General features: G+C 55.1%; 1 protein-coding gene across 2 annotated transcripts; it reads right to left on the bottom strand.

The window, feature by feature from the left end:
• Positions 1 to 1,390: 1,390 nt before the first annotated feature.
• Positions 1,391 to 26,779, bottom strand: RASSF5 (Ras association domain family member 5). 2 transcript variants are annotated; one of them, XM_057400724.1, is made up of 6 exons: positions 26,532 to 26,779; positions 17,776 to 17,894; positions 4,229 to 4,342; positions 3,523 to 3,820; positions 2,854 to 2,969; positions 1,391 to 2,199 (listed from the first exon to the last, which is right to left on the bottom strand). In XM_057400724.1, exons 1-6 carry the CDS (start codon positions 26,758 to 26,760, stop codon positions 2,047 to 2,049), a joined length of 1,029 nt encoding a protein of 342 aa, XP_057256707.1. In that variant the 5' UTR covers positions 26,761 to 26,779; the 3' UTR covers positions 1,391 to 2,046. The 2 variants fall into 2 exon arrangements, with proteins under 2 accessions (XP_057256707.1, XP_057256708.1); XM_057400725.1 differs by lacking the exons at positions 17,776 to 17,894; positions 26,532 to 26,779 and adding an exon at positions 13,772 to 14,144.

The raw sequence follows: 26,779 nt of genomic DNA, 5'->3' as shown, positions 1-26,779 counted from the left end.
GGGCTGCTGCCATGTTGTTAAAGGTCATCTGGGTGTAGAGTACAGTACAGCTGGGAGGCCCTTCCTGCACTGTGTGCCAGAGGCCAGAGCCCTGTTAGCAAACCCTTTTACACCTCTGACTAAAGCGTGAGCTGCAAGGAAGCTTGCAGAAAGGGGCGTTCACACAAACCGAGGGGCTTTCAGTGATGCAGGTACTCTCTTATGATTTATAAACACACTCAAGTACAAATCCAAGGGGAAACAAAATAGAATCCCAAGCAGTCACCTTCAAGAAAGAAACAAAACAGTTCCTCATCCCTCTGCGGACAGCAGCAGCCTCACCACAACAGTACTTTGGGATCAGAGGGGGACAGACTGACAAGGCCTCTCAAAAGCCCCTTCCAGCTTCCTCCTTAGCCCAAATGCAAACATTTTACACTTAAGGGGGGGAAAAAAAAAGGCACTGAGGTAAATTTTGGACTCTTCCATATGGTCTCTGCGGTCACCGTTACCCAATAACCTGTTGCCTCCCTTCCCATGTCAGGTGGGATCACTGCAGCCTACAGCGAGCTCGCAGGGACACTTGCTTATCAAGCCAACACAAAACCCTTTCACATGCTCCGCCTGTATTAATTTCCCTTTTCTCTTTACACTTTGTGGTGTAAACCAAGGGAAGGCTGACCCTGGCTGCGAGCAGCATGCCCAGTACAAAGCACCGAGCAGAGTAAACACAGGAACCATCCTCTGACCAGCATCCCCACAGCCTTCCTTGCCCTGCAGACACAGCATCAGTAAGACCAGGGGCTCTGGTTGCAGTTATGGCATTAACTGATGCTCCAGCTCAAGGATCTTTGTGAAGTGCGTGGGTCAGAGATGGTGGGAGCCCTGAGAAAGGGAGAGAGACATTTGCTGTCCTCTCCTAGCTCCACGTAGAGAGCAGAACCTGGGCATGCAGGCAGAGCACCAGTTGCACGTGGGGAGGGAAGGAAGGAGGACAGCACATGTAGAGAGCAGCACAGGGAAGGAGAGGCTGGTGTGTCATGGACAGGAGTAGTGGGAAAGCAGCACAAGGAGGATCAGTGGGATAAAGCATATCAGAGGTGGGCAGAAAGCATCTGAGGCTACTCTTACTCTTCCTGGTGCGAAGGCTCCTGGTGCCACCTCCACACCCTGGCCCTGGTTGGAGCTCCTCTCCCTCGGTGCCAGACCTGTTCATCAGTTTGATTTATGAAAGGGGTTAGGTTTGACTTTTCCTGGGTTGCTCTGGTGGATGTGTATTGCTAAACGTTCAGTACTGACCCATCAGCCTCAACCATCATCTTTATACCTTCCAAACAGAATGTCTTCAGTTATAGGTCCCAATTCCTACAGGGTAGAAAACTGGTTAAAAACCAGCCAACTTAACGTGAGCATCAGGGGGATGTGCTTTCAGTCACATCTGTTTTCACAACTGGAAGTTAAATAGAATCAAAACAGATGACTTTTCCCTAGAATTAAGATCACCAAGTTTCACTAATGTGTACTAACAACTCTTTGGGTGTTGCAGCTGCCTTGGGCTCAGAACTTGGCATTTCCCTGCTTCTCTCAGCCCTGAACATGCCCATAAACAGCCTTGGTTATGGCTGCAACACCCACATGGTTTGGTGCAACCACCTCCTGCTTCCTGTGCTCTACTTATGAAACCAGAACTCAGCCACGTGGGCACACGCAGTGAGCTCAGCACCTCCACACGAGGACACGCAAGTCACTGAGAGGAGCGTTAACAGCAAGCGTGACCCTGCTCAAGACATCAGCCAGTAGGTGTTCCTGCTGGGTTGCAACACGGAGCATCTTCCACGGAGCTCCTCTGACGGTGTTTGGTTGGTTGAGCAGCATGGTTTGAAAACAGGCTCCCCGTTCTCTGGCCCTGGGAGAAGAGCTTTCAGAAGGAGAAAATGCAATATGTTCACTTGAAGGACTTCAGGAGAGGATGAAGAGGGAGGGTGACTACTATAAGGTGTCCTGAGAAGTGTCTTTTCATTTTAAAAGTACTATCTAGCTTAGTCTGATCCCAGTGCTTCCAAAGGGTTATCCAGGCTTCCCTTTGGCTTCTTTCAAGGTCTGTTGCAGTCTCTGTTTAAACTTCTCATACTTCCTTTGCACTTGCTGGATTTTGTCCTTTTCTTCTTTGTCCAGTATCATCAAGAAGTTCTGAAGCTCTGGGATGGAGAACGCGTCCCACTGCAAAACCAGCAGAAACAGAGGGGAAGTAAGCACACATCACTCACCTCATTGATTTTGTGGGGTTATTTTCCCCTCTAAATTAGTGGAGAAGAACAATAAAAGACATTTAAACATGTTAAACGTGGTCTCCAGATGATGACTGGGATTGCTTAACAAATACTGCTCAGCACTGCCATGGGAAGCAGCATTCCTGCAGCATCTACACGACTGCAACCAAAAACTGACTGTGAATTTAGCACCAGGGCGTCCCTGGCTTCTACTTGAATCAGTGGATTACTTCTAACAGCATTTAGCTAATCTGATTTGTGAGGATTAACTCCAGGGTGGCGTTGCTTGGTTCTGTAACCAGATTAGGGGTTGGCCATCAAAGCTGGCTCAGCATTTTCACAGCTCAAGTTTCAGGTTTGTTTTAATATTAAGCTAATTTAGGAGCAAGAAATCACCAAAATCTATCAATATTCTTATTTTCAATGAAGGTCCAAGCAGTCCACTCAGCTGGTAAATTAAGTTTGGAGGAAAGAAGCTGATATCACCCTCAGTAGTTCAGAAAGCAAAGCCCATAATGCACATCCCAGCCCTGCGATGCTGCCACGTTCTCCACAACACAGTTAGCGTGCATGTAAGAGCCAAGGGAAAGAGTCACCAACGTACCTCGACTTCCCCTGTTTCGTTTTCCTTCAGCACAAAACTGAGCACATCTGTGTCAGGACCCGCCAGGAGCCGGAGGTACAGGGGGTACTCGGTGAGAGGCAGCTTCTGGAAGAGCACTGCAAGGGGACAGCAGACATCCGCAGTGAGACCTGGGCTGCCAGGCCAGGGGAAAGCTCAGGAGGTCAATGGGAGCATCTAAAAGTGGTTCGTGTTGCTCAGGGTCAAAGGGGAAGTAGCTGAGTCTCTAACATGGATCCGGAATGATCCTTGTGAGGTCTTAGGTGGCTTCAGCCGCCTTCTGAAAACTGAGTTCTCCATTCGCATGGACCTGTGTAGGTCCAGCCATCTGTTCATGGTTCAAGCCATTCCCCTTGGCCTGTCCCTACATCCCTTGTCCCAAGCCCCTCTCCAGGTTCCCTGCAGCCCCTTCAGGCACTGGAGCTGCTCTCAGGTCTCCCCTTCAGGAGCCTTCTCTTCTCCAGGCTGCCCCAGCCCAGCTCTCTCAGCCTGGCTCCAGAGCAGAGCTGCTCCAGCCCTCGCAGCAGCTCCGTGGCCCTCACTCAAGCAGGTCACTTCATCTGCCTGCCTGACACACCAAGCCCTGTGAGAAGCCTTCAGGTGTGTCCCTGGACCCGATGGGCCGCAGGGAAGCTCAGAGCATGGACTCACCTTGCCCGTCCTTCCGCATCTCCTTGAACAGTGCAAACTTCTGGGGGTTATCCACCACCATGAACTTCTTGAGGAGCCCCTGGATCACCTCGCTCACCGTGGTCGTGCTGCTGATGTGGAGCTGCTTGATGGCATCCAGCGGCAGGTAGAAGGAGGTTCTCTTGTCCGTCATGTCGGCCAGGTTCACCTCCTTGAGGGCATCGTAGATGGACTGGGGCCGGATCCCCGCCGGCACCGTCACAGGGCGCCGCAGCTTCAGATGCACTTTAATGAATCCCGTGTATGTCCCATCGTCGTTCTGAAGCAAAGGAGAAGGGGGTCAGGCTCCTGGAAGTCTTTCCAGTCCTTCCTAACACCTACAAGGGGCTTTCAGGTCTATAGAGCTGTGGGTGACTGCAGGACCTCGGTCCTGCTGGGACTTGGAGGGTTTCTTATTAATCACATCAGAAGTAACCCATCATTTCGGGTTAGTCACTATTGATTTTGTCCTGCTCCTTCCCCTCTGTACTGACTCAGCCCTTCCTTGTGTCTTATTTAAAACCAAGGCTGATACAAGTCAGTTATGGAAACCATTACATGTCATTTGCACTTAAGTGAGGATTTGAAGCCTCGGGGCAGATCTCTACCCTCACATTCAGCAGGATCTCCCAGCTGTATTCCTCGTGTTTTATTCCCTGCTTATTGGTGAACAGAGCCCAGTACGTACCAGCTTCATCAACAGGCAGTTTGTAACTTTTGCATTGTACTTCTCAATCCTCTGCTTGATCTCCTGGATGGTCGGAGGCTCGGGTTTTTCTTCTTCTACTGTTTGTGTTACATTCTGAAACCAGAACAGACAGGCTTTAGCTGTAATGTGTGCTGGATAACTGCATTCTCAGGACCCCGAGCTCACCCCAGCAGTGTGATGGCAGAGATGGTCCATACAGCCAAGAGGCTTCGTGTGCAGGATGCCACATCTCTGCCCCAAACCACCTCTGTGCACCAGTAACAAGCAGTGGAAGGTAACACAAAACCCACCAGAGGCACAGAGCAGTAAATGCGTCTCAGCGCAACCCAGGGCAAAGAATCCAGCCTCTAAAACCTGCTTTCAAAAAGCCACCTCCACCTGCTGAGCTTCTTGCAAGGAAATATCCCATAATAGTCACATCCTATTTCTAGCATTCATGACTTTGCCTACCCAAGCCAGGCAGCCCCTTCGAAACACATGTGCTTCCAGCAGGCTCACCCGGGCAGAGCCTGAAGCTAAATCTCTGCTGATCACTCCTCACTGCTCTTATCCCAAGCTGTGGGATTACAGCTCAGAGCAGCGGAATCACACCAGGTGGTACAATGACTAATAAACCAGTCACTGCAGACCCGTTCAGTGGCTGCCCATGCGTGGGGCTTTGCTGGGGGCGGCAGGCACTGCTGCTTGCCCAGGATTTAGGGAATATCCTTTTGGAAGGCAAAGCAACAAACGGGCTTTACCTGCAGGTCACACATGGGAACGCCGCCAATGAATGATGGGAGAACACGATCCCATTGCAGCTCCCGGGAGATTCCCAAATGCAAGTCAGGGTTTCGAGTGTTCAAGGAGAGAGGCAATGGATGGCTTTGCAGGAGGCGGGTGGCACGTCGGGTTTGCAGTGAGGCTGCTTTCCTCCAGGGACGCAGAGGCAGAGCAGGAGGTGTTGGGGGAGCCTGAAGGAGGCTCTGATGAGGCACCAGGAACACGCATTTGCAGATGGTTTCTCTGTAGCAGCCTTGAGCCATGCTCCCACCTCCCCTGTGCCCAAGGATCATGGCACTGGCTGCAGGGGCTCATGGACACCCTAGAAACGGAGCGCCAGGATGTGATCCCTCCCCAGGGCACCCAGTGAAGTGCTTCATGGAGCAAGGCAAGGAGGAGAGGGAAACCCAGAGCACAAAGCTGAAGCTACTGAGCCACAGCCATGCCCCCGGCAGACATGCAGCGAGTGGGACACCCCCCTGCATCCCATCCACATCCCCTGTGGATGCATCAAGCTCCAAAGAGGTACCTCAGACAAAAGCACCCACTCGCCTCCAGTGTCCATCTAGAACAGTCTGCACTGACAGAGCTACAGGAGCATTAACAGCAGAGTTACTGCTCCTGTGCCTGTGGGATGGAAGCAAGGACCTATGTAACCCTGCACTGCCTGTCTCTGTGAGGACACGAAGCTGAGGAGCATCCCCACAAGGTACCAGCCCAGAGATAAGGATCACATCAACCCATGGTGCCAGACACCAACCAGCAGCAACACTTCCAGCACCCGAGCAGCCTCGATGACCTTATAGCCACAAGACCATTGGAAACTCCCTGCACGAGGCTCCTCTTGTGCTTCAAGGTCTGACACTGCTGGGTTACCCAAAGCCTTTCAGTGGGGTCTCCTCCAAAGCACAGCCTGCAGCATCCCAAATCCAGACCTGCTGCAACAAGCCTGTATGTGTCCTGGGCTGTGCTCAGCAGGCTGGATTCCATAGCTCACCCCCTTCCCTGGAGACAGGCTGTAAATACATTCTGCCTGAAACCACGAGCAGCAAGCCCATATTTTATGGGGGCTCGCTCAGGAGTTAGCATTAGTGAGAGCAGGAAGCGTGAAGGGATGCGCTATCGAGGCTGGTGAGGCTGAGAATGCAAACTGTAACCTCTAAGACAGGAAAGAAAAGGGGAAAAAGAACCTTGGGAGCAACGCTGCTCTATTGCCAAGCAGCCCCACAGCACACAAGGATGCAGCAAGCTGTAAATAAGCCAGGATTGCCCAAGGCTACCCATGATATTTCTTTTAGGAGGATAATCAAGCACAGGACAAGCTGGAATCCTGGTTGCAATCTGCAGGACAGCTACAGCCTGGGGGTCGAGAGCCCCAGATTCATTGAAGTCAGTCCCAAGTGAGAGCTCACAGCTTCTGCTTGAGAGTGACAAACAGCACGAGACCTCTCGGAACGCTGACCTGGCGCAGCATGGACATGGTATGAGAGTCAGCTCCTGGTTCAGGGCCTTAAACCTGGAGAGGGGCTTTGGACAAGGGCCTGTAGGGACAGGATGAGGGGAATGGCTTTAACCTGCCCGAGGGGAGACTGAGATGAGCTCTGGGGCAGAAGCTCTTCCCTATGAGGGTGCTGAGGCGCTGGCACAGGGTGAGGAGAGAAGAATTGAAGACAATGAAAACCTTCCCTTTCAGGGAAGGGAGGACGCGCACTCAGAAACCCTCCACTTCCTCACATCACCCATTTCACAGTGCTGGAGCCTGGCACCCACCAGGGCTGCCCCAGAGTCACCCAGTGAGGCAGCACTGGGTGCAGCCCTCCTGCATGCACAGACCTTTATCTGCAGGGGTAAGACACGCTGGGCGTGCTCACTGCCCGTCACCATGGCACACACACAACCCGGTGCCCACCAGCATCCATCCAGACACGCACCATGAAAGCCTGTCCCTGTCACTGCGATTTGCTTCTCCCCAACAGGGCAAGTCCCTCCCCTCTTGTGATGTTTCCAGCTTAGGAAAGCAGCGTGTGCCAGCAATTAAGAGCTTTTGGAGCAGCTCGTGCGCTGATGCCACCCGGTTTCCATGGAGGATGCACGGCGCATCCAGAGCCGCGGCAGCCAGGAGCGGAGCCGGTCCCTGGGGCTCCAGCAGGCACAAGACAGATGTTAATTGCTTCATGCTCTGGGGAACAGTAATCACTCACGGCTCTGGGACGCCTGGCTCAGGAATGTGGTGCTGGTGGCACCACGTCAGAGCTCTCACACCGTGCCCCATCCCTGGCGGTGTTCAAGGCCAGCTTGGACGCAGTCTTGGATGACACAGCTCAGTGTGCGGTGTCCCTTCTGGAAGCAGCCAGCAGCTGGGATATACCCTGTCAGGAGGGCGCTTTGCCCCTTTCACCTCCTGCCCCAGCAGCACTGGGGAATGCAGGAGACAGCTCGGTTCCCACTTACAAATCACTGCTTTCCTCTGCCCATCCTGCAGCTTCTTCATGCTCAGACCCTCATCCTGGAAAGCACATTAGGAAAGAGCCCCTAATTTCCTTATTTACCACATTGATTTGTTTGGGACTAACCCAGACGGGAGCCAAAGCATCCATAGACCCCATAGACCGCATCGCTCCAGCACCCGCTGCCCATCCAGCATAAACCAGCACTTCCACCACACCGAGCCTTCATCTGCAGCTGGAAGAGCCAACACCCCGACGGCGGAATTGCCCTAAGGAAACGGGACTCCAGCCCTTGGCCGTCACAACCGAAATGCTCACGCAGGCGCAGCTGTGGGTAACAAGTTGTTCTCTCCTTCCACATGCAACTGTAATTGAAAAGGAAACCCTGCATTATGACAATTGGGCAAACGCAGGGTTTAGCAGCCACGATGCGTTCTCTAAGGGTCATTTTACAAGTCATCTTCCGCCCAGCATGGAATTAATTTGCTTTATTAAGCTCCCGGCGTCAGTGGCAGATGGTGTAACAGTTCCCACTGCAGCACAATCTAAGGTGTGCAGAGAAAACCAATCTGCACTGGCAAACAAGAGCAGTGTCCCTGCATGGGGCTCTGTGACCTGCAGGAGTTAAGGCTGCACCTCCGAAACAGCAGGTTGTGTGGATAGCATAACCCAGCACGGGACACCCCAGCCCCTCGTCCCTCACATCGGTTGTGGTGCAGAAACCCAGGCAGAAGTTAGCACTTCTCACAGTAGCAATGCCTAAGGCCAGTTCTTAGCAGTGCTTTGGTTTTAACAGGCAAACTGCAATGTGCTGGGAGAGTTAACCTGGACCAGCGGCGCGACAGAACAGCGCCAGAGCAAAGCAGCTCTTCCCTTCCACCCCAGGGGTGGCACGGGAGCAACTCCACCACAAGACTCTGCCAGCTCCCCTTCCTCTGGCACCCTCAAACCCGAGGGACAAGAAGCCTGTAATCCTTTATGTCTTTTACAGCCCCAAACCCAGCTGGGGGCAGGGCCCAGACCAGCCCAGGGAAGGGAAGTGCTGCTCTTTCCACCGTGTACGATTAAATCAGCTACTTCTTGCTCTCCACTGTACCCAGAGCTCTGGTTTTGCAAAGCTGCTGCTGCAGAACGCGCAATTCTGTCTGAAGGAAGAAAAACAGAAGCTTTTAACCATAAACCGTTGCCACATTTCCTGTTGCACCGGGGCAGGATGAAACAAGCTGTTAACAAAACAACAGCCCCATAGCTCTGCCTGCGCCTGAGCCCGGGCAGTCACTGCTGGACCTGCGGCTCTCCTGGCTGGAAGCAGGGAAGAGCAGCACCAGCCGCACCACGACGCCTGTGCCTGCAAAACCAGCGCATTCCCATCGCCTCCATCGCGCCATCCTCACGTGCAACTGGAAGTGAAGGGATGGCAAGCCTGGAGCTGCCAGCTTGCTCCCACTCACACTGCACGGCCACGGATGCTGGAGGTGACCCACCACGCTCAGCTCAGCACACAAGGAGTTTACCCGCGCCTATGAGGCTGCCGTAACATAACCTGCAGCCAGCCGTGGCCTGCAGGGAGATGTGGGCATCCCGGGGCTGCACAGCACCAAGCCCGGGCATCACCGAGTGGTGAACCTGCCTGGCTTGTGGCTGCCCCATCGCTGGCAGTGCTCAAGGCCAGCTTGGACACAGGGGCTTGGAGCAAACTGCTCCAGTGGAAGGGGTCCCTGCCCGTGGCAGGGGTCGGAGCTGGAGGAGCTTTGAGGTCCCTTCCAGCCCAAACCATTCCATGATTCCATGCATCCTCCCACACCCATCACAGCCTGCGGCAGACACGCTCCCCTTCCATAGCCTACAGGATTCCTTGCTTGCAAGAAATAGCAGTTGTAAGGAATGGCTCGAGCCCCATCTGGCACTTGGGCTAATGCTTGGCAGGACAAAGGCTGCCCAGAACAAGCACCCTGAGAGGAGCAGGCAGCCGTGACGCTCAGCGCCCATCGCCTGGAGCTCAGCCACAGCCCCTTGGCCACCCCAGCCTCTGCTTTGCAACCTACTACTCATCTAATGAGCCGTGAGCTGTGACATACTTATGGGGGAGGTAAAAACCCCATGGGCCATCCTGATTATGGTGACATCCTCTCAAAAGAAAGCCAAGAAAGGCAACAGACACAATCCCTGTTGAGCTGAAGAGCATCCTTCCTACAGCCTCTCCCCTTGCAGGAGGCAGCCCCCAGCCTACAAACCTTTTCAAAGCAAGCAAATCTGCACCATTCCAGACCTCTGCATTGGGAACAACAGCTCCAGGCAGGACCTGGGCGCTTCCTGATGCCGTTGCAAGAGGGGATGATGCCCTCTTCCCATGGCTCCCCATCCCACCTCAGCCCCGCTCGGTACCAAGGAGCCGGTGTGTGGTTGTGGCCTGGATACACAGCTCAGTGGCTTTGCTAGCCACAAAACCAGCCATGGAAAGGCACTATAGGAGAAAGACTGAGCCTGCACTTCCAGAGGACACTCCTTGGAGCAAGGGCCACTTCCCTGCAGCCACGACCCAGACACTATCCCTGTGCCCTCACTCCCAGCCGGTTTTCCTCAGCAGCTATTTAGCTAATGAGTTTGAATAGCAGAGTGGTGGAGATGGATTTGGCCCAACACCACCACGTTCTTGGCAATGACTGTCTTATCTAGAGGCAGGAGTGGCCAAGCCCTCCCTGGTGTGCTCGGGCACAGGTCCATCACCATTTACATCAGCAGCACTGCCACAGCTCGCATTCCCCAAGCTCTCCCTTTGGCTCCTCTGTTCATTCTGCAGGGGTATTCCAAGGACCAATTCTGAAGGGAAGAGGTCATCAATCCTCAACTCCTCTGCTTATTAAGGAAAGATTTGGTGTAAAACATCAGAAATCAAAGCCTGGAAGCGCTGCTGGCCAGGGAGCTCTCATGGAGAGGAGCATCATCAGCTCACACCCTGCGACCACTGTCACAGCACAGCACAGAGGACTGGAGCGAAATGTGAATGCTTCAGATCTGAGCCAGACACGTCACAACTGCCAGCTCAGAACTGGCAGAATGGATGGGGCAGCCCCATCACAGTCACCAGGGAGCTGGGACATCTCTGCTCTTGCACAGCTCTCCATCACTGCCAAACACCTCCCTCTTCACCACACACTCCCACTGTTCACAGCACTATATAGGGAAAGGCTCGAGTGCTCAAGCAAGGAGAGGGGAAGAATTATACAACAGATCTGGAGGAAAAGCCACCAAAAAAACCAACCAAGCATCAAAAAAACCCAATGTATTTCACCCCCTTTGAGAAATTCAAATGAGATGCTGAGGTTTACTTTGGGGTTCAGAGGAAAAGGCAGAAGACAGAGGGGCAGCACCTCTCTGGAGGAGGGGAAGGATCCTCACTGCATTTCAGAGAGGTTAGAGGCAAGTGAGGGTGGGCTCAGTGTTTTGATTGCCATGGAGATCTTACTTGGAAACCGTTCTTCCTGCCACAGCAGCAGCAATGAGAGCTGTGTGGGTCCTCCCAGGAAGCTCCATCCGAACGGGGTCAGGGCTGGGCAGGACCCCACTGGGCCACAGCCACTGCCTGGGTGTGTGAGACCCTGGAGGCTGGGTGGATCAGAGGGATCCTCAGGAGCAGCAACGGGGAACCCATCACAGGAGCAGGAAAAGCCTCCTTTTCCCTCCCCAGGAATGGTGCCCCATGGCCACCGCCCGTGCATCCCACCACTAAGAGCTCCATGCCCTGGACCCCTAAACCCGTCAGCCCACGCCTGGATCCCATTCCAGGCAATTCAGGTGCGTTCTGTGCCTCTTGTGTTTTCTATTCTTGGACAGAAACTTGCCCCTTCCCCTCTCTAAGCCGGCCACTGATGCAGGGCTCCTAAGAGCAACCCTGCAGAGCTTTAGGCCATCAGGCTTCAGACAGAAGCCACCGATCAGAAGAGTCACAGGCAAGAGATCCCTGGTGATGGGGTCACATCTGAGATCTAAACCAGTTCTTTGCTAAGAGAGGATGATTTGCAGTGATGGTTCTGATAACCAAAGGAATCACAATATTCCTAGAAAGAGGCTCTTCAGGCTGTTCTGGGTATTTAGATTAGGTTAATACAGCTATTTCAGTCAGAAAAATCATTTCTCTAATCACAGTGCTCAAATTCCATTCTACTGTTTGAAATGGCAGTCCCCCCCTACCCCACACCCAGCATATTTCCTCCACAGAGACTGTTTCACGGGTCTTTTAAGACATGCATCCCTACGTTATCCGTATTTAGCTTATTCCTGCCCAGCGCAGGGCTGGTGACTGCCCTCACTGTGCATCCTGGCCTTGGGAATTGTTCCTGGGCAGCTAAGGATGGACAAACGCTGCCTTTCCCAAGAAGGTTAATGCACTTTTGGGTCTGAGCTCATGCCTTCTGCCCGTGGCCAGGAACGGATGCAGTACCTGGCAGGGCAAAGCAGCGCTGTTGCCGTACACTGCTCTTGCAGTGGTGGGAACCATAGAACCCCAGCCTGGTTTGGGTTGAAGGGACCTTAAAGCTCCTCCAGCCCCAGACCCTGCCACAGGCAGGGACCCCTTCCACTGGAGCAGCTTGCTCCAAGCCCCTGTGTCCAACCTGGCCTTGAGCACTGCCAGGGATGGGGCAGCCACAGCTTCTCTGGGCACCCTGTGCCAGTGCCTCCCCAGGCTGCTCCCCAGGCACACGCTCTCCTTGCTGCCCTCCTCACACCATCCAGCCCAGCCCCACCAGAGCACCTCCACCCCCTCATCCTCCTCCTGCCACGCTCCAGGGCCAGCTCCATCCAGGACCTGCAGCACCACAAAGCCCCCGCAGACCCCTTCCACCAAGGCCTGAGGATGGTTTCCACCTCTCGCTGGAGACACGCAGGAATCCACCTCCGCACACAGTCCCGTTACACAACACCATTGGGTCGAGCAGCACATTCTCTGTGTGTGGGTTTCTTTTGCATGCACAGAAGCCATTTACTCCCTGTAATACCAACCCCCCCCCAGGCTTCATCTCCTCCAGCAGCCCTGAGCTCTGCACCACATCCAAGCAAGGAGCTGGGTGAAAGGGGCTGGAATATCCCTCTGTGAGGGAGCGCTGCTGAGCATGAATGGGATCAGGATGATCTCAAAAGGTAGCTGAGGATCTGCAGTGCCCTGGCTTGAGAAGAACAGTGTTAAACCAGCATGGGGTGCAGCACCTACTGCACACTAACACCATCATCTTCTGCATCTCCTCCACGAATGAATCATCAAATGACATTTAAAAACCAGCAGTACGTGTCGGTTAATCATAGCGAGAGGGAGCTGCTGCCTAACAGGGAATATCCCACATTGAATTCAAATTGCCAACGGATGGAAACTCTCAGCCCCACCGTGGGGAACAGCTCAGGTCATGGGGAGAGCCCTGAGGATCACACCCTGCACAGAGCTGAACCCCAAAGCATCTGCTGGGGGTGGCAGCTCAGCAGCCTCATGCAGACACAGCAGAGCCTGGAGTCAGTGCTGGTGGGCTGCAGGGGAATCTCTAGGTGAAGGAGCTGCTCCCCGGGCCAGATCTCATGGCTCGGTACCGCAGGGCTCCTGTTCCTGAGTGAAACCCCCACTTCCGCTGCTCAGCGCCTTTTGTGCCTTCTCCTTTTATGCTCAGTTCTAGCTGGGGCCCCGAAGTTTCCGACGGGGATGTTTGGTTGCTTTTGGTTTGTTTTTAATAACCACTGAAAACCCAGGGAGCAGCCTCCTCAGTTTGTCTGCTACAGAAATCCCGTCCCAGGCTGAGACACAGACCAGCCAAGCGCTCTCTCCTTCTCCAAGGCACGTACACATGCACCCGAGCACCCAGCAAAGGGCCGGATTCATCATTCCATTGCTAAGTTCACAGATTCATTTACTCCTGTAACTTTCCCATCTCACAGGGCCAATTTCCACCGATGCTGCGCATTTTGTGAGGCCAACCCACAGGTCCCTGGCCGGAAGCCGGACCCGTGGATGTGAGCTCACAGGGCTGCTGCCTGCCCCCCGCTAGCTGGAAACACATATTTGGAGTCACAAAATCCACTGTGGACCCCCTGGGAAGGGAAAACCGGGCATGCAAAAGGTTGAGACATGGCTGAGATAAACCTGCAGCAGCGCAGACCCCCCTGCATGGGAGCAGGGACCCTGCAAGAGGCACTTAGAGCCCTTCTCCCCACCAGCAGCACTGCCCTGACTCGAGCTGCAAGCTAATTTTGGCAGCACCTGCAGCCAAACGTGCAGGAGCACCAACAGCCACAACCCCCCCCCCTTCCTCACTAGTTCCTAAGCCGTTACCTTGGCAGGGACCTTGCTCGGTGTGCTCCGGAAGAAAGAGGTTTTTGCTGTGAAAAAGCAATCCTCGAGGTCCTCATCCAAGCTGCAGTACCCGCTGCTCATGCTGCTGCCGATGGTCATCGAAGCCCGGCAGAGGCGAGAGGCCGAGCACACCCGGGGCTCACCGGGGGGCTGCTGACCATCGGCGGTCCCCGCTCCGGCTCCCGCACCAGCAGGGACCCGGCTCTCACATCCTCCGCTCGCCGGCGCTTATCTGCAGTAGCTGCTCCTGCTCATCCTCGGGAGCCAGCGGAGCTGTTTCTCTTTAACAGGCAGCCGCGCTGGGTAACCCTTCCCTCTCCCCCTGCACCCGCCTCCCTGCGCAGCATGGAAGGGGCAGAGCTGAGTTTGCTCCCGCTCTCGGCCCCGGGAGCTCCCGCTCTGATCCCCCGGGGCGCTCACTCAGGCACCCAGCATCACCTCCCCTTCCTGCGCTCGCCCCGCAGCCCGGCCACTTCCTCTCGCAGGATCGGTCACCCCGCTGCTGCACGCTGGGGATGAGGAGCTGGGTTTGGCCGCGGGCACGGCCCGGCCCCTGGGTGCCCCCAGCTCCTCCTTTGATACCCAGCGCACATCGCCACGCAGGCTGGCTCCGGGCTCCTTCCCTGTTAGCGCATCCTCGAGAGCTGCGCTGCATCTGCTGCCTTAGGGAAGCAAGTCCAGGCTGGACTTCGGCTGCTGAAAGGTGATGGGGAAGGGAAGACCATCCTTGGGGTTCCAGGAGCCCCGGGTCGTCACGCCGTGGGAGGGCGGTGGGTTCCTCTCCGCTCTGCAGCTCATTTTGGAGCAGCAGGAGTGATTTCAGCAGTGCTGACACCCGGCTGAGGCAGCGTCTACTGCAGCCCAGGAGAAAGCAGCTCAGCTTCAGGTCCTGTCTGCACGAAGCACTTGCTCCAGGCTGATTAAGATGCTGTGTTGTCCTTGGAAAGAGCCTCAGAGCAATAGCATTATCCCTGCTTCCCTCTGCCCCCATGCACGGACCCATACCCAGAGCCAGCTCCTCCATCCCACTCTCCCAGCTCCTCCATCCCACTCACACCCTGCATTTTACCCAGCAGCTTTTAAAGCAGCTCTGACCTTCCTTCTTGGTGAAGATCACAGCTCTCTCTGGCGCCAGGCAGGAGCAGGGCTCTGCTCCTATCATCCTCCCTTGGTCGGGGCTCTGCATCCATAGGGATGCAGCACATCCCGGCATGGGCTCTCCCCACCCCTATTCATGAGCAGGTTGAGGGGGGTAAAGGAAAGCCAGACACCCTGTGTTCAAAAGGACTCTGCTTAGGTAATGTATTAATGTACACACCGACAGCTCTCCACCAGACTTCAGAAAAGGAAGAGGGAACAAGGCGTGAGAGCATCGTGCCACTGAGTGAATCCATCCTATGTAACCTTAGGGCAGCTTCCAGTACCTAAAGGGGCCAACAAGAAAGCTGGAGAGGGCCTTTGGACAGGGGCCTGTAGGGACAGGCCAAGGGGAATGGCTTTAACCTGCCAGAGGGGAGACTGAGAGGAGCTCTGAGGCAGAAGCTCTTCTGCCTTGAACACTTCCAGGGATGGGGCAGCCACAGTTTCTCTGGGAAAACACCAAGGCTTTCATACCCTTCCATCTGTATCTGCTTGCTGAAGGACTTGCTACAAGGCTGTGACAGCTCCCTACCCCATCACCAGCAGCATCCCATGAATACAAACCAGGATGTCAACGTAAAGACTGGCGGGAGGATGCAACATCTGCATCTTAAAGAGGAAGGCAAGGATCCAAATGGCAAATAAATAAGCCCTCCTCTTAGCAGCACATGTGCTCCTGAGGTGGCACACACCTCCTCGGCTTCACAGACTCTATTTAGGAGAGAAAGAGGCTTAAATTGAGCATTGCCACACAAGAAGAGAGTGAGCACTGGGCTGGTGAATGGCACAGGCACTGAAGCCTCAGCCCAGAGCATTTCACAATGGAAATGAGCTGCAGGCAGCTTTGCAGTGCCCCACGAGAAGCTGGATGCACTCACACTGATGGGTTTATCCAAAGAGCCCTCACTCTTCCATTGCAATCCACCTGCCTGGGAGATCAGAGCCATAAAAAACCAAACAAATAAATCCCAAAGTGATTTGGCCCCATTGGTTCAGCAGCAGCTCCCATTAATGCCTGGCCAGCTCTACCAAAACCAGGGACCAAACTGGTGCTGCCAAGACCAGTGGAGGCTTCTGTCAGCCTCAGCCTGGTCTGGATTTCACCCAGGGAGGCTAATCTGGGACCCAGATGTAATGTACTCTTAAGTACTTTGCTGGATCACAGCCCACATTATTAATGCCTGGTATTACATGTGAACAGTACTTAACTACATGATATTAAAGTAGCTGTTTCTCTGATGTTTCCAGTTTGCTTACAATTGATAACACTATTTAATGACTTCCAACTATGCCAGCTATTAATTTGAGTTTCTTGCATTTTCAGTGTGCAATCCCCTTCCCCACCACCAGCATATTCAGGCACCCTGGAATACAGACACTGTTTTCCATCCATCCATCCATCCATCCATCCATCCATCCATCCATCCATCCATCCATCCATCCATCCATCCATCCCTGGCAGTGCTCAAGGCCAGGTTGGACACAGGGGCTTGGAGCAAGCTGCTCCAGTGGAAGGTGTCCCTGTCCGTGGCAGGGGCTGGAGCTGGAACCATTCCGTGGTTCTATGGAACTTGAGGATGTTTTTCCCTGATTATCCACTACCCCCAAACAAGGAGGGAGCTTTATCACAGTGATTCACCCTCAAACCAGCCCCCACACCTCCCAGACTCCAGGGCCCTGCAGCCATTCCTAGCACAGATAAGAGGACCCCAGAGAGCACTTTGCTGGGCAGGGGGGTTCAGAGCTGCAAGCCCTGTCCAGGGCCTCGCAATGGGTTTATGGATTTCTGTTTGTAACTGCAGGGACTTCTGTTTCCTTGGCACAAAATGCCTCCCCCTTCCCAGGGTCACACCAGAGACGTGGCAGTGATGAACTGCCCCGAGGCGCAGGCTCAGCGCTTGTTACCGGCACCATCAATAACCCGGCTCCGTTCTCGCTCTGAAGAAGAAACAAGCTCCTCTGATTCTCCGATACAATCCAGCTGTCCTCACGCTGCTGAGGGAAGCCCAGCGACATCAGGAGAGCTCAACACAGCTCTGGCTTCACACCCTTGTACAAATGCCTCCAGGCTCAGTGGAGAATCCATTCAGAGCCCCTTTGCGATGCACAACTCCTTATAAATCCCATCGGACTTCGGGTTAAATGGGACCTTGTTTCTGAGCAGCAACTGCTCAGTCACGTACCAGTGAGGCCAAGCTCTGCAGACCTCACAGCAAAGCACAGACAACGACCAAGCCCACCACAGAAACCCTGCGCCTTCCTTGACAGAGCACCCGTTTCCATTTCCTCTCAAGAGCATCAGCGTCCTCCACAAAGAGGAATATAAATGCACAGTTATAATGAAGGAGAGGATACAGGTAAAAAAAGCAGCATATAGAAACTGAAAAGGCTCTTTGCAAGTCAAATCCACTGCAGGAGGGTTTCTAAGCAATGTTTCAAGCTTCCAGCATTGTCTTACATCTCAACCTGTGCAGCATCATACAGCTGTTCTGGCAGGTACCCACATTGGGATACAGGCCTCTGCAGCATCACATTGGACCCTCGGTGGGGGTCAAGCAAACAGCTAAGGTGACTACACATCCCTAATACAGACTGAAGTGCCTTGATCCCCTGGGATAGCTGAAATTCCTAAACCAAGGTTATCAAGCTCCTTGTAAAATCCAGGCAGGGCAGAGGCACAAGATGTCCAAGGACATGGGCCAGTGATCCGGGAGCGCTGCGGAACCTCTCTGAGCAGACATCCCTCCTGCAAAGCCCGTCAGGAGCAAGAAGCCAGCTCTGAGAGGAGCTGCCAGCGGTCACCATGGGGCTGCTGACCCCCGTGGAGCCCCTTCCCCACGTACCTGGCTGCAGGGCGGCAGGAGGGTGCTCTCAGGTGAGAGCTGGCTCTGGCACGGGCTGGGCCGGCGGCAATCCAGCTGGATGAGGCCGAGGCATTCCTGGTGGCACGTGTACCTGCAGTCTGCATGGAGAGAAATGAGACAGTGAGGCCCTGGGACCTGCGACTGCCACCGAGGAGCAGTGGGGGAACCCCATGGAGGGACCAGGCTCCTGCATGGAGCAGACCGATGCTCGTGGGCACTGCTATGGTCAGAACTCCAGCCAGGCACATTCAGGCACATCTGGGGATGGAGGGAGGCACCAGAACACCTCATCCAGAGCAAAACCTCTCCCCATTTCTTGCTGCAATGCCACAGCACGGGCAGTGTTCCCTTCCCCTGGTCTGCTGGCACACTGAGACACACGACACAGAAGATGCTCAAGTCCCACCAAACCACGGGGTACACCACTCCCCAGCAGTGGTTCCTGGAAATGGCACCCACACAGTGCTTGCAGCAAAAGCTCGGCTGCTTCGCAAGGAAAGGATGCTTCACCTCCCAGCATCAGACACGAGGCGTGAGACAGAAGTCAAACTGGTTTAGGTCTCTAAATGTGAACGCTTCAAGTGGCCGAGGTAGAGATCTGCCACCAGTCTGGCACAGACACGTCCAGGGCTGTGACCTCCCACCCCCAGCACACACACATTGCCCAGGCACGTACGTAGTGTGCTTTCTTTGGATGCTGACCCATCCTGTGAGGCATTAACTCCTTCAAGGTCGGAATGGCTCGGACCACTCTGCAGAGCCCAGGTTTAACCGCTTCAGTCACAGGCTCCTGCTCACCCCCAGCCCACAGCTGCATTTGGCACAGCCGGCCCCATCCACAGACCCAACAGGCACCACATGCTCATGGCTGCTGCTCCCAAGCCTTTCCCTCAAAGCTCGGACAACTCCAGACCCTCCTGACCAGAGCCAACAACCTCCGTCCGCTTTAACAGCCCTTGTACTTTTTAACCGCTGAACAAACAGCACGACATTTACCTTAAACACTACCCAAAATTCCAGAACCACGTCACCGACCTGAAAATAAATACATATCCTGAAACCAAGGCAAAAGAATTCACTGCACAGGACACGGGAGCGAGAGCCCTTTCCTGCCGCCCGCTCCAAGCCCCTTGTTTTCTAAAAACCTTCCCCTTTTCTTCCTTCAGCATTTGGGTCACTGGGTTTGAATATCTGGAGCTTGCAGGAAAGCAGAGGAACATCCCATATTTGAACTGAAAACAGTGATTTGTGCTCAGCTCTGCTGAACGCCCCAGAGTGAATGAGAGGAGCTGAGCCACTGCTGGGAGCTGGAGCCTGAGGGGGGAAACACTGATCTCCAGGGGAAACAGGGGAATCATTTATCATTTCACATTCATCTGGCATGAGCTGTCCATCATCCTCCCATTCCAAGGCAGTTGTCTCAAGGAAGCCTGAGGGGAAGCAGGGCCACTTGCCTCCTTTTTCCCTTTAATTAGAGATAAGCTGCACTGTTACATGGTAATTTCATGCGTGACCTTTTGAGCAACTGGAAGAGCTTTTAATGGGAGACACTCGCCAAGTCTTTGCTGGAGGTGCCAATATGAGGATGCTCCAGCTGTAGGTTCACCTGAGCACCTGGCACCAGCAGGAAGGCCCTTCTGCCTGCTTAGTGCAGGGTTTGGGCAGCAGCCTCCTGCTCGCAGGAGCTCATCCTGCCGGGCTGGGCTCGAGCATCTCCCCCCTGCATCCTGTTTCCAGCTCTGGAGCTGCAACAAACCTGGAGAGGGGCTTGGAACAAGGGCCTGTGGGGACAGGCCAAGGGGAATGGCTTTAACCTGCCAGAGGGGAGACTGAGATGAGCTCTTAGGCAGAAGCTCTTCCCTGTGAGGGTGCTGAGGCGCTGGCACAGGGTGCCCAGAGAAGCTGTGGCTGCCCCATCCCTGGCAGTGCTCAAGGCCAGGTTGGACACAGGGCTTGGAGCAAGCTGCTCCAGTGGAAGGGCTCCCTGCCCGTGGCAGGGGTTGGAGCTGGATGTGCTTCAAGGTCCCTTCAACCCAAACCATTCTGTGATCTCAGAAGGGTGCTTGAAACCCGTAACGCAAACCACAGCAATGACAGCTCCCAAGCACACCTCCACATCAGCCCCATCATGGGCAGGCATTTCTTCACAGGATTAAAGCATGGCACGGCCTTAGTCACCGTCACCTATTAACAGCTCTAATCGCTCCGTATCCGGCCGGGAATGCTAAGTTTAGAAGCCCAGCACTGCTTTAGGCAGCAGCCACGTGATGGCTTTGCCAAGAGGAGCAGGACGCCTCCACTTCGCCTTTGAGATAATTTCCCTTGGAGCCCCCCAGGGCAACACTTGGAAACGGCATTTCTTTAACAGAAATAAGCCAGGAGCCAGATTGCAGACTGGGAAAACCTGGGGGGGGGGCGGCAGGAGTTTCCCTTTTCCCAGAGACAAAACTTCCTCCGGGGAATAAAGTTCGATAAAGTGAAACAGGGATGCCCACTGAAGCACCTAAATATAGGACTGCGGTCATCCTGCCCACTCCCACCCCCCAGATGCCACAGATGTTATGGGGCATCCTTCAGTGTGACCCACATACAGACCCCCGCTCTGTAGGAAAGGGAGACAAAAGGAGAAGGTGCTGCTCTATGGCAGAGGGCCAGCTCCTGGCCCCGGTGACAAGAGAGGCTCCAAGAACCTGATCCCAGCCAGGCTTTCACCTCAAGCAAAACCTCCCGTGTCCCAAAGCAACACAGGATGGGGGTCAATGGGAAACCAGGTACAGTTGCCCCCAGGTTTAGGATGGAAAAGGACTGAAGTGTCCCAGCACCTTCCCTGGGAGGCTCCTAAGCTCCAGTTTGTGGCCAAAGCTTGTGCTGGGCCCTGGTGAAAACACCCCTTGGGTTCCCCCTTCCCTGGGCTGCCAGCCCTGGCACACACGGGGCTGCAGAGGAGCGCTGGCAGAGGCCACACTCCAAAGCGGCCACCGAGACCCTCGTGTGATGTTGAAGTGAACCGTGAAGATGCAGCAGCTCCCTGAGAGCTCCAGTTCGTTACCGATCCCCCCTTGCATTAAGTGAATAACTTCATCGTAACCTCAAAAAGCGAATCACAAATGCACCCAACACCAACAAAGTGAAGGCAAACCCTCGGAAGCGTGACCCAGCTGCCATGGGAGCGCACAGCGTGGAGGAGCAGAGATTTCCTCCATTTCCCTCCGAACCCTGGAGGCCTCCAGCACCTCACACACCCCTTTAATGGTGAGGTTTGATTGTGCAACTTGTGCTGCTGACGACAGGCCTGGGCTCGGTGCCTCTGCCCTCGCCCAAAGGGACGTCACTGGGGTAACCTCAGGGACGCTGCAGGATGTGGTCCTGAGCATGGCGAGAGCTGGTGGTGCCTGCTGCTGCTGCCAGGGACAGGGCAGGACCTGCAGCATCACCACCAGCGTCAGCATCCACACAGCCAAGGGGCATCGTTTCCCTGCAAAGCACTTCCTGACATCCCCCAGGGCAACGATCCCCCATCACTGGGGGTCTGAGCAGTTTTAGGGCTAAATGAGATGGTTTCAGTTTCACTTGCCTGAAAACAGTGGTTTAGGCTTCATCCGTCTGCAAACAGACACCCAAGGGTGTTCTCCTGTTTGTTCAGAGCAGCAAGACCCGCCTGGTGACCACCAACCCTGAGAGGGGTCCCTGCAGCACTGCAGGATCTGGAGAGCAAACCCAGGCGGATGCTTCCGAGCCGTTCTGTACCAAAAGGCACGTTTTCCTTTCAAGTGGCCCTGGAGCCCCAAGCTGTGCCCACCACAGCACTCCTGTCACAGCGGGGCTGCAGAAGGAGCTGGGGCAGAAGCTGGAGCCACCGGTGCCTGTGCCAGGCAAGATCCCACGTGGATGCGCATCACCAGCCATGCCCTACAGCACAGACAGGGCAGCCCCGCAGGAACCCCCTGAGCACGCAGTGTACACCCAGCAAACACACCCCAACACGCAGACCTACCCCACCACCTACCTCTAACCAGCAAAACCTCCCTGCTCGGCCTCCTCAGCAGCCGGAGCCCCTCGGAGCAAGGCTTTGACTTGGGAAAATGCCGGAAGAGTTTGCGAATTCTCTTTGTCACAAGCCCAAAGCAAGCGGCTGCTCCCGCTTTTCCGTCCGTCATCCTCTGGGAGAGGAGGCTGAGGGCTTCCCAGGCGCGCAGAGCCCAGATGCATCACTGCAAGGTTACGTCTGCTTCCACAAGAGGCCTTTCCTCCCGCGGAGATAAACCACTGCCGTGGTCCATTTAGAACCTGCTGCCATTTGATGGGCTGATTTCTTTCTTTCTTTTTGAGCAATGAGGCAACACAGAGCTCGGAGCTTGTGCATCCCCCGGCCTGCCCTGTTAGCCGTGGAAAACTTTCTATTTCTGGGGCTTTTTGCTTGATAAGATAAAACACCCCAACGGAAGAGATTAGAGAGAGAAAGCGCAGGACCCAGCCGGACCGGGGGGCTCTTTTCAATCTCCTCTCCTCACTTTGCTGCTTTTCCCTTGCAGCCCTCTAAAATGTAAGGGAAAAAGTCCCCAGCGTTTAACCAAAGGTTAAAGGAACACACCGAGATGAGCCATATTTATAATGCTGGGTTGAGCTCTGCACACAGATAGGTTTTCAGATCCACACTGCAGCCCGTTCACGGCATCTATCGGTTACAGCTACACCGGGTGTCAAATGATGGGGTGGGACATAAGCACCAGTTTAACAGCGCGGTTGAAATCTGCCACTTTGTACCCTCTACATCACAACCATCCCCTCTCTGGTCAGGACTCACAAACGGAGCAGTTTGCACCACACATCCTCGCTTTTACACAGGGAGTTAACAAAGAGGAAGTTTACCTAATCCTAAATATCACACCAAGCACCATAAGCAATGAGGTAACACAGGGGACTTCTTTATTCCCCCTTTGCTGTCCCAACACCTTGACAGCATCTCTTCAGCTGCACACATCCCTTCTTCCCACCAGACTCATCTAAACCTCCTGGGCCACAGATGATGCAGGAGGAGAAAAGGCAGCCCAAAATCTCACCTGCAAGGTGGGAGCTGGAGCCTCGGCTGGTGTCTCCCTCCATAAATCCTTCCCGGGGCACTGGAGTGCAGCAAGGAACATGATCCCCAAGACCAGGAGCTGTGGGCAGGGCCCTGGGGGAGCCTCAGCGGGCAGGATGCATCACCCTGTGCTCACCCAACCTCAGCAGCGCCCACCACCCCGACCTGCCCCAGTCACCCGGAGGCAGGAGCAGCCTCAGGAATCTGTCTGGACCAGCTAAATGGGATCAAAATGTGGAGTGCTGTGGGTCCCATGAGCTGTGAGCAATTACTGTTTACAGTGGCAAGACCAGAGGCACGACAGAGTCACATCAGAGAGGAGATAGAAACCCAGACAGCACCACTGGTGTGAGCAGAACCTCATCCCAGCAAGGCTGGGCTTGCTCAAGAAGTCATTATCTTAAGTATTATCTTAAGCAAATGAGGAGCAGGGATGTTACAGCTGAAGTCTGCTGTACAAACGAGCAAGAGAAATGTTGAGTGTTTAACCAACTTCCTCCTTAAGGAAATAGCTCCTGATTCAGCGCAGCGCTTGAGCGTGGAATTAACTGCTCTAAGAGATAAGGGTGCCTTCAGACCAGCGTAAGCCCAGATAGATGCTGAAGCTCTTCACTGAACCATGGCCATGTCACAACATCTACAGACCAAAATCTGACACCAGGTACAACTGCATCTGCCACCGAGACCATCGAGGCGGTGCTTCACAACCAGCCTTCCCAGCAGGGAAGCACAGAGCTGCAGTGATTTCCTTGGGAAGAAGCCCCAGCTTCCTCAAGGCCAGGTTGGACTTGGAGCAAGCTGCTCTATGGAAGGGGTCCCTGCCCGTGGAGCTGGAGGAGCTTTAAGGTCCCTTCAACCCACTGTGTGAAGCTGCAGCTCCTCTGCTGTCCCCGCTGCTCCAAAGTGAAACAAACCCCGCTGAAGGCTTTGAAGCTGCTTCAGTCACCACCGCATCCAGCTCCTGCGCCCTGCCCACCAGAACAAACACTAAGGCAGCGCAGCAGGGATGTGCCACCCCAGCCTGCCCGCCCGGCCCCTTCCCAGCCTCTTGCATCAGGAACGGCTGCCGGCAGCAGGACACGTTCCACTCCTCCATGAGATCACTCCTTCAGCGTTCGCTCAGGCCTTGGAAGGTGCCAGCAGCACAAAGCACGTGCATCAGCTAGGAGGTGTTCAAGGCAGCTATAATGGCACAGTGACTCCTCAAGCCCAATTACATTCACGTTGGGACTGAGAACAAGTGGCTTTAACCAATGCCAGCAGCACGGCCAGCTTCTGCATCAGCCTCCAATGCCATCGTACACAGGACACCGCACCCACGGCACGGGCAGGAAGGGACACAGACCAGCTTGGGAGGGAGGAGGGATAAATCCCACCTTCCCATGCCACTGAGGATGACCAGATCCGATGTCAATGGAAACAGGCCAGAAGTGCACAACCCAAAACTTGAGGCTGCGAGTCAACAGCAAACAAGTGGTAGCTTCACCAAGGGAGGATCACAACCCCCATCTGCAGCTTTCAGGCAGTTTTAAAGGGATGCACTGTTGGGATCACAGGGAATGCAGAGGATGCTAACAGCAGCTCCACTGAAGTTCCCCCCCCCACGCTTCCCACTGCCTGGTTGTCTGGGGAGTTTTAGGGACGGAACTACTCCCACACTCTGAACTATTCTCCTCTAAAGCGAAAAGGGAAATAGAGTTATTTCAGATTTGTTTCAATATAACCATGGAAAAAATCCAGAGGAGAAGTCCCTCAAAACAACTATTTATAGTACCTGCAACACCACAGAACTCTGCGAGTTATTACCTCAGACCCAGTAGCTCAAACTGCACACGAGCCCTGTGACCACCCTGAAGGATGGCTGGAGAAAGTCTCTTTTGCTTCACATAAACCCAGGCTGTGTCTTTCAGCACATTGATCCATGCATTGCTCCAGTGAATACACTGACTCTTACCAGGTTTTGAGGGAGTTCATAAGGAAAAAGGGAGAAAGAGCAGTTTGACACCAGCAAAACCATTTACATCACCTTCTTTGGTTGGAGAAGAGAAGGCTCTGGGAAGACCTTGTAACAGTCTTCCATTACCTAAAGGGGAACGAGAAGAAACCTGGAGAGGGGCTTTGGACAAGGGCCTGTAGGGACAGGCCAAGGGGAATGGCTTTAACCTGCCAGAGGGGAGACTGAGATGAGCTCTTAGGCAGAAGCTCTTCCCTGTGAGGGTGCTGAGGCGCTGGCACAGGGAAGCTGTGGCTGCCCCATCCCTGGCAGTGCTCAAGGCCAGGTTGGACACAGGGGCTTGGAGCAAGCTGCTCCAGTGGAAGGGGTCCCTGCCCGTGGCAGGGGTTGGAGCTGGAGGAGCTTTAAGGTCCCATCAACCCAAACCAGTGTGATTCTAATAACACCACATGGATAAACCTGCCAGCCCCGGTGTGTCCCCATGCCACGTTGTGCTGGCTGCATGGTGATGCTGGGGCCACATTTAATTAACAACAATCAGTGCTGAAACCTTAATGCGAGGCAGCAGGGCCATATGGTGCTCCTGCCTCTCCCAATTGCCCTTCATTTCCAAACGGCACCAGGAGGCACATGGAGGAGCCCTGCTCACACCACGCTGTGCAAACCACCACTAGAAACACTGAATTGATTCATGAGCTAAGGAAAGCCAAGCGTAAGAACCACAAGGGGCTGGGCAAGGCACTGATTGCCCTGGTGAGGCTGGTGTTACAGCACACGGCATCATCCCCCGAGCAAACCTGCAACTGAGCAATGAAGCCTCCTCTGGAGCTGCTGGCCGGGCAGACAACCCAAAACCCCGGGGCAGGACGCGGCTCACTCCTTGCCCCAAATAACCACGAGCACCCAGCGCCAGCACTGTCAGCAGCGAGCACACGCTACCAGGTTCTCTGTGACACAGGTCCTGCCCCAGCACACCACGGCCTCCTCGCTTCACCACCAATGACTGATGCAGGTCACACCTTGCCAAGGGCCCTGCAGAGACCCACGGCCCCAGAGCATGAGCACAGGACCCCGTTCAGCCCCTCCGTGTCCTCTCCCACGCGATGGAAGGATTAATCTCTCTTGCAGAACACAAGCATGTGGCCAATGTGAGCGCATGCATCTTGGTGAATCCCACCGGCGTGAGTACTCTTACCCCATGGTTTGGGCAAGGCAAGGCGTGTAACAAATTTCCTGCTTCTACAGGAATTTACACCTCACCGTACAGCTTCGCAAACGCAAATTCCTCCTGCTCACCGAGACCTGCTGCTGCCAGCCTCGCCTTGGACGTGATACTCTCCCATTTCCTGCCAAAACTTCATTTCCCGAGCCCACCCCGCATCAATTCACCTCCCCCGGGGTCCGTGGTCCCTTTGCGGGAGGCTCCGGGCAGATCCCTTCATCCAGGGGGACGGGGATCCCCCCCCAGGATCCCGGTGCGGGGGAGCCCTTCCCTGCAGGTCCCTGCAGCGGGGCTTTGGGGACCCGGGGCAAAGCGGGGCGGGGGGAAAGAGCGGGTCCAGCGCTGCCGCTGCGGGAGGAAGAGCCCGGGCAGGGTGCGGGTAGGGGCTGCAGTGCGGGGGGAAGCGGGGAGGGCAGGGGTGCAGGCAGGGTGCGGGCAGGGTGCGGGCAGGGTGCGGGCAGGGCGCGGGCAGCACTCACATTCGCAGCGCAGGGCTCGCTCCCGCACCGCCTCCCCGCACAGGTCGCACCATCCGCGGCGCGGGGGCCGAGGGGCGAAGCGGTGTCCGCGGCCGCGCTCCGCCGGCTCCCGCGGTGCCGCGAAGATGCTCCGCACGTCGGGGAGCAGCCGCGGGGCTCCGCTGCGCCGCCGCAGCCGCCGCCGAACCGCCCTGGCCCCGCCGGGGCTCCCCGGGGACCGGCCGCCCATCACCGTGCGGGGCCGGGCG

This window comes from Pezoporus wallicus, unplaced genomic scaffold (genome assembly GCF_028554395.1).
Source record: "Pezoporus wallicus isolate ANWC-B61680 ecotype Strahan unplaced genomic scaffold, APGP_CSIRO_Pwel_v1 scaffold_7736, whole genome shotgun sequence".
Classification (NCBI taxonomy): Eukaryota; Metazoa; Chordata; class Aves; order Psittaciformes; family Psittacidae; genus Pezoporus; species Pezoporus wallicus.
The sequence above is the reverse complement of the archived record's forward strand: the minus strand, read 5'-3'. Positions and strand labels throughout refer to the sequence as shown.

What these genes read in the sequence shown, in the direction of transcription:
- RASSF5 (XM_057400724.1), bottom strand. Translation starts at nt 26,760, where the DNA reads ATGGGCGGCCGGTCCCCGGGGAGCCCCGGCGGGGCCAGGGCGGTTCGG. An exon ending in TCCTGCCGCCCTGCAGCCAG is followed by an intron (nt 4,343 to 17,775) that starts GTACGTGGGGAA and finishes TTCTGGTTTCAG; the next exon opens with AATGTAACACAAACAGTAGA. An exon ending in ACTGCCTGTTGATGAAGCTG is followed by an intron (nt 3,821 to 4,228) that starts GTACGTACTGGG and finishes CCTTTGCTTCAG; the next exon opens with AACGACGATGGGACATACAC.